The sequence below is a fragment of the Pithys albifrons genome, chromosome 15 (assembly GCF_047495875.1).
Source record: "Pithys albifrons albifrons isolate INPA30051 chromosome 15, PitAlb_v1, whole genome shotgun sequence".
Taxonomy (NCBI): Eukaryota; Metazoa; Chordata; class Aves; order Passeriformes; family Thamnophilidae; genus Pithys; species Pithys albifrons.
Genome location: NC_092472.1, coordinates 11,625,800 through 11,636,209, shown reverse-complemented (window position 1 = coordinate 11,636,209; position 10,410 = coordinate 11,625,800). Strand labels below are relative to the sequence as shown.

Sequence of the window (10,410 nt, the reverse complement as noted above, 5' to 3'; positions counted from 1 at the left end):
TGTGTCTGGATCAAAAGCATCTTCACCCAGCAGTGGCTTCACCAAACATCTTCACTCTGCAAGTGGCAGCGACAGGGCCATTAATCAAAGCCACACTACTCCTACTAATATATGTATTTCCCTTGCTGCCCTTCCCATTTCTCCAATCTACTTCTTGTACAAAGTCACTTTATCAGAGCTTGCAGTGCAGACCCAGGGCTGTCTCCCACACATGGGATGGGGCTCCAGTCCTTGCTGGTGATAAGGATTGTTAACTCCATTGGCTTCAGAGAGGCTTTTGTCCTTGCGCACACCAATGAGCCCGTTGCCACCTGGTATTGTCCCCATACTTTGAATGTTGTCACCACAAGGCTGCAGGGTGGAGCTGGCTGTGTGGTGTGGTGCCAGAGACAGGGAAAGGTATAAAGGTCCCAGCAGACTGCCAGAGGCAGGACCTCTGACAGACTGAGGAGTGGTCCTGGTTTCCCTCTGCTGTGCCCAGTAAAACCACCTTGACCATGAAGGCAACGTGTGTTTTCCTGCTCCTCTCCCTGGCACTCTGCTGCTACCAAGGTGAGTGCAATATTTTGCTTAGAAGCCATTTCCTCTCCTTGCTAAAGCTCCCAGGTCTGTCACATGGGAAGGTGAGTCTGGGAACAGGCCACCTGGTGCTGGGACCTTGCTGTAGCCCTAGGCAGGGAATGCTGCAATGGCCAATGTGCATTACACCAGTGGTCTGTGAGCAAGCTTAAAACAAAGGTTTGGAAAGGGTGCCTGGCACCTGCTCCTGAAAATGAGCAGACCTGCAGAACTGATGCTCTTCCTTCAGAACTAGGATTCAGCCTAGAGCTGATGATTTCTAGGACAATGTGATCCTTTTAGAGTGAATAGGTGCTATTCTGGTTTTAAAAAAGCAAATCCAAGAAGACAGGAAATGAATCTATGCAAGGGAAAATGCAGCTCTCAGTACTAAATCCAATGTTTAAACCAACTGTGTTTTCAAAATCCCATATGGTGCAGAGGGATGAGAACATGAGCTGTTGCTGCTCCTCAGGTCCTGCTTACCAGGGATGTCTGTGTTTGTGGGTTCATTCAGAACAGGAGAGTGCTTTGAAGCAAGTCCTCTGTCTTCCTGTTTACTGCATGGCAGTTGCCATTGCAGAACCGTCTGAGCATAAAATCTGGACTCATTTCAGATGAACTGAGCACATAGTGAGCTACAGCCCCTGGGCCTGGACCAGTGCTAGTCCAAAGTAAAAACCCTGAAATATTAAACAGTGTGGCTACCAGGTCCTCAGCACCAAAACATTTCACTCTGAGACACACTGCTACAGGGCCACACCGGTTATTAATGGAGATATAGCCTAATCCTCCATATAGATGACTTCTGGATCTATAAGAAACCCAAGATTTTCTTCTCAGTTCTGACATTGGCAAAACAAATTCAGGTCGTATTTCAAAATACACTCACCCTATCTTCCACTCATGTAATCCCAGCTGTCAACTCAGGGTTGGAGAAGCCGACCAAAGTCATGGCTTGCTTCCACCAGGTTTGGTGTGAGACCTCAAGGTCCATCCATTTCTCTTTCTAGTAGAGACCTTCAGCAACTTGTCTTTTGCTTTCCTTCCTTGTGGCACAAATCTACTGACAGTAGAGAAATCACCCTGAATTTACTCCAGCACTAGTCCAGCTTCAGCAGAAGTTTCTCAGTTACTCAAGACTGTGTGATAAGAGGTAACAAAAGCCCCCTTTGCTCCTGACAGCTGGCAGATGAAGTCACTAGCAGTGCATCCTGTCTTGGCAGGGCCTTCCACCATCATGGTGTTTCTGCCAGGGGAAAAGGGCAAATGCAGCAGGGAGGGACCCGGATGAAAAATGTGGGACATCCAAGGGAAGAAATTGTTTTCTGGGACACAGGTGTTTGAGTGAAGATATGCCGTCCTCAGGTTAAAGCGCCTTTATTCAGTCCCCCTTGAAACCAGACCAAGTGATGGGTCCTAAGGCATCTTTTCTCTCTCTCTCTCATCCTCTGTCTCTCTGTCTCTCTGTCTCTCTCTCTCTCTCACGGCTACTCTTTAGGAATTGCTGAGGCGAATGGAGCTGCTGGCAGAGGAACAGAGGTGAGGCCTCCTGTTTTTGTGTAGTGCAAGTGAGACAGCACTAACCTATACACTGGGGAGCCACCATTGCTAAATACAGTGAAGTATAGTTGGTTGGCAGCCCAAAGATGCCAGTGCATGGAAATCTCATTCCACCTTCTGTACCACACCAAAATCCCAGTGATAGTAATGATTTTCCACTGCATTCCCTTCCCCACTCCCTTCACCCTGCAGTGGAGGAAAACTTATTAAAGAGCTGAATGTTGCTGTCACCTGCCAAGATCAGAGCTCCCCTTACTCTCTGGCTTGCAAGTGTAAGGACAGGTATTGTTGTGGCATAAAAATAAAAACTGGGAAGAACATGATCAGACATTGCCCATGGAACACTATTTACTCTATACTGTTACTCCTAGGACTGTGCAGCAGTGCCAGGAGTGCAGTTCAGCTGGCCAAAGGACATGGTGGCAGATGGTCCCAGTGTTTCTGAGAGCTCATAGGAGAGCTCTGAGCAAGCTGGGATGGGTTATCAAGATAGACAAAATGTGCACCTCTCTGTGAAAGCAAAGCTCCTTTGGTAAATTGAAAACAGGATTAACATTTTCAGCATTACCCTTTTGTGTCTCCAGCCAGCCTGTGACAAGTTCAACCTAAGTCAAGGTTGTACAAAGATCTTTGAACCCGTCTGTGGCACCGATGACATCTTGTACAGCAACGAGTGTCTGTTGTGCCTTCGGAACCTGTAAGTATCTGGACCTGCTGCAAGCTTAAATACCACACAGATGAGGGCTACCACATATGTCTGGGATTTCCTAGAAAGAAAGCTGTTTACATGTAGCTGGGTGGAGCGTGGGCAGTGAGCCCAGCACATCTGGCACGAATCTGGCCTCCTGCACAGATGCTTCACCCACTGCTCTAAGCATGTGGACTCTGGCTGAAAAATAGGTCCATTGTGTGCAGCTCACAGCACACAAGCTGCCCACTAGCAGGGACTGCACAGCCAAAATCTCTCCCCACCTGCAGCTGCCAAGCTGCAGCAATCACTCAGACTGTGCTGGTGGGCATCCAGAATCTCAGACAAATGGCAAAGTCCTCAAAGTCTGCTCAGTTCTAGCACACAGTCAGCAAAATATTTTTCCAGATGACCTCAGATATGTGGTAGCTGAGGAAAAACTATGTTTTTTTCACCCAAGCAATTTATATCTGAGCTTTGCTTTCTGTCTTCTCTGCATATGCAAGGACACAATTTTCTCTGAGTATTTTAAGAATGAGCTATATATTTAATCTGTGCTGGTGCCTGATTGCACTGTTTTAGCAGAAGGCCAGGTCCAAATGTTACCAGCGTCTCTGGCAAGACTTGATTCATTTGATCTGGCTTGGGCTCTAGGTAATTTAAAGTATATTTATACATTGGAAGCACTCTGTCAGACAAGTGAAGGAATTACTTCCAACTCAACGCTATTAGGTGGTTTGAAAATCTCCATTGGGAAGATTGAGTCTTATCTGGAGCCAGATGCCCCAGCCTGCAGGGTTAAGGGAGCTTCCCCTTTGACTTCACCTGCTGTAGGTAGGGATTGGTGATAAGGCTCACAAGCCCATCTGTCATCAGCAGAGACATCTCTAACAGAGGCACAAGTTCCATCTTTTATGTCCCTGAATGTGGAGCCAAATTCTGCTTTAAGGAACATCACCTCCCAGCTAACTCTGTAGTAAGGAACAGAGTCCCAATCACCAGGAAAAAGAGCCTGCATAAGAATTGTTGGTCTGGTTGTCCCCTCTTTGCTTCATTAACCCAGGCTGCTGCCCTATATTCCATTCCTGGCCTGCTCAAATGCTGGTTTACCATTTAAGGCTGAAGATGATGCAGTCAGGCAGAGCAATAGTGAGTGGGATCTCCTGAACAAAGGCACCATGGTTAATGACCCGGTACGGCCTGGCATTGCAGTAATGACCGTGCTGGAAGGCAGCAGCCCAGCACCAGCTGTCGCCTGTATTGTGCAACAGATGGGGGTGGGAGGTTCATCAGACACAACATCATTAGGGCATTGGCTGTGAACCAAGAGCAGGGTAAAGTGAGCAAGGAAGACTCCAAAGTCAGCTATGCTGGGAGCAAAGTAGCACATCTCCCCAGTGCAGAGAACAGATTCGGGGGGTTGGGAGACTTCAGTGATCACAAGAAGGAAAATCTGGGCTACAAAAAGAAAAAGACCGAGCTGGTGGTCTCCAGAGCCAACCAGGAGTCAGGGTGGGAAAGGATGGATGAGAAGCTGGTGCTGGTACCCACCTTGTGCTGACAGACACTGTGTCCCTGGACCACTTCAAACTCCCCTTTGTGCAAGCTCTAAACAGCTGCAGCTGGAAATGTGCTGCTCCTATGGGTCAGAGCCCTAAGCCTTGCAGCCCCCCTGTACTGTCCCCAAGCAAAGAAATTCTGAGGTTAGGAACAACAGCTATCTGGTCTCCCGGCCGGGGCAATCTGGGCTAGGCACCAGGACTCTGAAGCTGCCTGGTGCCAAGTGTCTTGGGGGAGAGATAAACGGAATGTCCTAATCTATAGAGCTTTGGTTCATGAGGAAAAGTCAGGTAGCCGAGAGGCAGGATGAAGTGTCATTTGCAGTTTTGCATGTGCAACTGGTCTGACAAGAGCTGGAAGCCTGCAAGGAGCCTGGGAATAACTACAGAGAGCATCTGGTGGGTCCCTGCGGCAACAGTGTCTCACTTGTCGCCTTTGGTCATTTCACTGTGACCAGCATACAAAATGTGTTTTGCAAAATGCAAATTATTTCACTAGCATTTCTCTGTGCACCTGAGAAATGGGTTTGCTTTTACAAAGAGGGGAACATCATGATTCCATGTGAAAATGGAACAATTCAGAGTAATCAAATCCACTACTGGGGAGAAAAAACATTGTTTTTTTAAGGTGCCTTTTAAATATTTTCACTTTTACTGCAGAAAAAAATCAGGAGGGAAGACTGAGAGCAGGCCAAATCCCAAACAAGAGACAGTGGCAGGCATTTTTCTGTAAAAACCTATGAAACAGATTAATAACCTTTATTGTCTGCAGCCAGACAGGCACTAGATGTGTCTTAGTGCTGTCCTGCAGCACAGAGGTGAATTATTCTGCCAGGAGGTGTCAGGAAGCACTCTTGAGCTTATTGGAATTAATTAACACATGTCCATGGTAACCCTGAACTCCCTGTCAAGAATATGTGGCCTTGCTTGCTGTGAAAAACACTTAGATGATGACTTAAGCACTATTTTCCTTTCTTTCTGCCTTTGTCCTCTGAGCCAGCCTCTTCTGTGGCTCAGGGACCTGAAGGCACCCTCCAGCATTTTAACGGTCTCTTCCAGGCAAAGGAGCACTAATGTGCGCATAAAGAACAGAGGAATGTGCCAAAAGCCCTCTCCACGCTCTGGCTAACTGGGGCACAACCATTCTGAGGAAGAGAGTGCAAAGCTGCGCCTCATCTGCACAGACTCCTAATAAAGTGGAAGCATTACCATTTCTTGCGTTGGGATTTCTTACACACACACAGCAGACTCCTTTCCCTGACACTTAAAGTACCTTCCTGAAAACTTTGGCTTGTTCTGGTTATGTCCATAAAGAGCTGTGAGCAAGTTACTGACAGAACTGCAGGGACAAGGTTGGGACATGCCCAGGGGGAGAGCCAGGCTTGACAAGGAGCCTCTTTTTGCATTAAGAATTTTGTTTTCCTTTCCTAAACTTCCAGTGTCCAAACAATAGGAAATTTTAGCACTCCCTTCACTTGCAATTGCATTTGTTAATTGCAGGGCATTAAAGCCCTTACTCCAGAGTCTTTGCCAGGAGGAAGAGTCCCACAAGTCAACTCCATGTTGGCATGCCTCAGCCTTTTTCATATGCCAGTGCCACATCACATGGCCCCTCTGCGCCAAGAGTCACGACCCTCACACTTGTCCTGCAGATCACAGCTACCCAGTGCCTCAGAAGACAAAAAAAGCTCAAGTTTTCCAGGCAAAAATATTTTTGTTTCCTCTAGTAGTCTTAGTGAGTTATGCTGCTGGTCCCAGGACTGTGGGCTGGCAAGAGAGGAGATTTCCTGCCAAGAAGGATTTGGGGATGCTGGTGGATTAGTGGCTGGACATGAGCCAGCAATGTGCACTCGCAGCCCAGAAACCAACTGTGTCCCAGTAGGTTGAGGGAGGGGATTCTCCCTCTCTTCTCTGCTCTTGTGAGACCCCACCTGCAGTGCTATGTCCAGCTCTGTGGCACGCAACATAAGAAAGATGTGGACCTGTTGGACCAAGTCCAGAGGAGGCCACAAAGGTGCACCAAGGACAGCAGCAATGCTGCTATGGAGACAAGGGTGAGAAAGCTGAATGTGTTCAACCTAGGGAGACCAGAGAGGACTTAGAGCCCCTTTCAATACCTAAAGGGGCTCCAAGAAAGCTGAAGAGGAACTTTTAATGAGGGCCTGGAGTGACAAGGGGGAATGGCTGAAAATTGACAGAAGGCAGGGTTGAGTTAAATATTAGCAAGTTTTTTACAATGAGGGTGGTGAGACACTGGAACGCATGGCCCAGAGAAGTTGTGGATGCACCATCCCAGGAAACATTCAAGGTCAAGCTGCAAGGTGCTCTGAGGAACCTGGTCTAGTGGAAGATATCCCTGTCCATGGCAGGGGGCTTGGACCAGATGCCCTTTAAAGCTCCTTCCCAACCCATTCTGTGGTTCTACGGATCTGCGCGGCGCTTGGCGCTGCAGGACGCAGAGTGCGGGTCCTTGGATGGAGAGCGGGAGGAGGTTTCGGCACTGGAGGCCGCTGTTGCTCCGCCGCAGCCGGTGCCGCCGCCGCTGTCGGTGCCTAGCCCGCATCTGGAGCTCACAGCTGTAGCCCGCAGCTGTAGCCCGCAGCTTGAACCCGCAGCTGGAGCCCGCAGCTGGCGGGGGGTGCCCGGGCGGGCGGGCGAGGAGCGGCGCTGGCCCCGCGGGCGCGCAGCGAGCTAGAGATGCTGCTCCTTCCAGCCCTGCTGGGAGGCTGGAAACAGCTGAGCTGGGGTAGCCGAGGTGCTTGGCCTCGCCACGTCCCTGTTCCTTGCGCCTCCGGACCCATAGGCAGGTTTGTGGGGAGCTCATGCTCCGCCCGGGAAGCCGCAAGGACATGAGCGGTCATGGCGGGTCTTCCCTGCGCTGGAGGGATGTGTCTGTGTTGGCACAGGCACAGCTTTACCAGCTGTTCCCTGGAGAGCTGCGCACTCCACTTCTTGTGCCAAAGGGTGAGTCAACCCAAAACAGCCTGGGACGAGCAGAGTTGGGGGTGGAACCATCATGGGGTTCCTGTGAATTACAGCCCTTGAGTAAATGACTGTATTTGGGGCAAGCCAAACGCTTTGTTCTTAGCAGCTCCTGAACTTCACTGTGAGTAGAAAGATGAGTTCTCTTTATGAAGAAGTGGCTGAAACACACACAAAAAAAGCATGACCAAGCTGAGAGCGCTACAGCACTGACTTGAAATTTCAAATACAACCAGATGCAGCTGGAGAGGGGGAAAGCAGAGGCTCATCTTCCCAGATCTGCCAACAAATCTGTTTGCGGTCAAGGGAGAGATAAGAAATTACTCACTTTGCCCATATGTAAAATTCATACACTAAAGGTGGTAGTCCAGCATAGTCTGGGACTGTGAATTGCCTTGACATCTTTGCACACAGGGAATCCTGGAAGGATGTCTCTCACAGCTGGGATTTCTGATTCTGCTGCATCATGAAAAATGGAGCATAGCTTTTACCTGGAGAGCTCTCTGCAAGTGAGGCTGGGAGAGACGGAGCTGAGCCTCCTCATGCAGTTCTTGGACTTTGTGGCATGGCTAAACCCAGCTTAGCTCCAAACTCATCCAAGCTGGTTTCTTCCACCCAGTAGAACACTGGAAAGATTGCACTGAGGCCAGCTTATGCCAAGAAAACAGCTTTCCTGCCCATGCTATTTCTGAGAAACATCACCCAGTATTAGCCAAGAGCGTTTTTTTGATGAAGTGAGGTGCTGACCGAGCCTGCAAAACAGCAGGTCTCGTCAGCTGCATGGCTGAGCGCAGTCTGCATCTCCCCGGGCACTGTTCTGACAAGAACTGGCATTCCTGCTAAATGTCAGCCACATCCATTCCACAGCAAGGTCCATATCAGGCTTGAGAGTATGGGAAGCAGCAAGTCAAGGACTGCTCTGTAGGTAGTGCACAGTGGGGACATGCCAGACAGAGCCAGTGGCAAGTTTCCAGAAGGGAATTGTTCCTGTCTATATTTCAGTCTTGGCTTGAACAATGGCAAATCTAAGTAAGCTTTAGCAGGTACAAAGGTGTTTCACTGTCCCTTAGACTGGGTTTACTTTACTCGTCCTCAAAAGCCAGTCTTCTGCCCCCATAAAGAGTCTTCCCTGAAGCCAAGGAGGGAAATGCTTCATCCTCATTGTTCCTCTGCCATCTGATCACCAGCAGCCAGCCTGACTTTTCTGAGACACCAGCTTGTTTCCCTGTGTCTCCAAGATGCTGTTTCCAGTGCTGTTAAGGACAGGGGGAAAGGAAGAGTGAGGGGAGGAAGTGTAATGGCTTCAATTCTTCATTTTTTTTATCTAAATAGGTGCAGCCTTTCAGGCTCCTTCCAAGGGCAGTGCTTCTGATGGTGTGTTTGAGAGAGACCTGAATGCATTTTGAATGATGTAACTGGGGAAAAAGAGGATTTGGCAAATCAAAGGAACGATTGAGCCATCCACCTCCCTCTGTCTTCCCTCCTGGCTGCTCCCAGAGGGCTAAGCCAGGGCAAAAAGTGAAAGGCCAGGAGCACATGATGGGTGAGGAGAATCCCAAAGGATGGTACAAATGGGGATGAGCGGGCAGAGAGCAAGGCAATTCCTGCCCCAGTGCTGTGCTGCTCAAAATAATAAGTAATTGAATGACAGAGAGGCGAAATGCCAAAAATTACCATAATGGTTGCAGCAGCTGGGGCTCCACAGAGAACAGGATACCCGCAGGACCCAGCCCTTGCCAACTCCCCGCATGCCTGCCCTGGGAGCACCAGCACATCCATGGGAGGAGCAGGTGGTTTGTAGCTGGCAATGCTTCCCCTCCTCGTCCTCCTCCTGCCGTCCAGATGCATCTATCCTGCACTCTTTCACCAGGGTTTGCTGTTCAGGTAGAAACTTTTCAAAGCAGGGTTGCCTCCAGCTCAGTGCCCCCAAAGCAGCCCTGGGTACTGCCAAGTCTCAGGAATGTCACAAGAGTGAAGAAAACCAGTCAGCTAAGGACGGAAAGCCCAGGACAGCATTTTCTGATCAGAGAACCATGTTTCTTTAAATTCAGACTTTTCTGCCAGTAAAATTTCTTGTAAAATTTGGCTGGGAAAACCCTTCCCCCTCTGCCTTCTGGAACACTTTACTGAAACTCCCTCCTGGGAGGCAAAATCTATTTCCATTGCCAGTGGCATTTGACTTCCTAATGTCATGATAACAAACTGTGAATCCAGGTTTAGAACTGGACTAAGGGACCTTAGTGAAATGCAATGCCCCAGCTGAGAAGAAGCTCTGGATTTCTGGTAGTTGCAAAATATTCCCATTTCCAGGCTGTTTGGAAGAGGCAGATTTGACAGCACCTTTGCCCACTGCCCCAGCCTTCTTCTGCTAAGCAGGCTTCTGTTGTAGCCATGTTTTCAACATCAGATTTGTTCTTCTACTCTGAAAATAAGCAGAGCCTTCCTCAGATTTGCGGCAGGTGCTGGAGGGCACTTTCCATGGGGCATGTACAGTTTCAGGAGGATTATTTTGGGGGAGCTGAATTAAACCCAGTTTGGCAGGTTGGCAAAAAGAGCTCCCCTTTGCAGACACCCCAGGGGAACGCACCTGCTGCCAGTGAAAGACTCTTGTGTGTTACGATGCTGCCATGTGCCACCTCCTGGATCTGACCTTTGGCAAAGGATGCAGGCAGTGGTGTTCCTGTGCCCAGAGCAGGGCAGAGATCCAGAGCCTGCTCTCCTTGATGGGTACACAGCCACTTCAGCTGCTGCTGTTGTGACAACCTCAACAAGACATGTCAGGAGTGCCAGCAAATGCAAACAGTTTTGTCACGGTGCAGAGGCAGCTGCCAGCCCAGTGCAGCAGCACCACTGTGGCAGAGGGTCACGCTGCCAAGCTTGAGGCCACAGAAGAAAATACCAATTGGTTCCACCCGAGTAGGAAGTGACAGTGTTAACACTCTGCAAAGGAAAATTCTGAGTGAAATGGAAATGCTTTCAAACTGCAAATTTCCTTTCATCTAAACCACAGTTCATGCTACATAGGGGAAAAGCTCTCCTTTGCACATGTATGGGAATGGG

The 10,410-nt window shown here is 49.2% G+C and overlaps 1 protein-coding gene across 1 annotated transcript; it reads left to right on the top strand.

Annotated features, from left to right (window-relative positions):
• The first annotated feature begins 417 nt into the window (after positions 1 to 417).
• SPINK1 (serine peptidase inhibitor Kazal type 1) lies at positions 418 to 5,563 on the top strand. Its single transcript, XM_071570442.1, has 4 exons — positions 418 to 552; positions 2,060 to 2,100; positions 2,706 to 2,818; positions 5,428 to 5,563. Exons 1-4 carry the CDS (start codon positions 498 to 500, stop codon positions 5,495 to 5,497), a joined length of 279 nt encoding a protein of 92 aa, XP_071426543.1. The 5' UTR covers positions 418 to 497; the 3' UTR covers positions 5,498 to 5,563.
• The last annotated feature ends 4,847 nt before the right edge of the window (positions 5,564 to 10,410 follow it).

What these genes read in the sequence shown, in the direction of transcription:
- SPINK1 (XM_071570442.1), top strand. Translation starts at nt 498, where the DNA reads ATGAAGGCAACGTGTGTTTTCCTGCTCCTCTCCCTGGCACTCTGCTGC. An exon ending in GGCACTCTGCTGCTACCAAG is followed by an intron (nt 553 to 2,059) that starts GTGAGTGCAATA and finishes GCTACTCTTTAG; the next exon opens with GAATTGCTGAGGCGAATGGA. An exon ending in CTGTTGTGCCTTCGGAACCT is followed by an intron (nt 2,819 to 5,427) that starts GTAAGTATCTGG and finishes GGTCTCTTCCAG; the next exon opens with GCAAAGGAGCACTAATGTGC.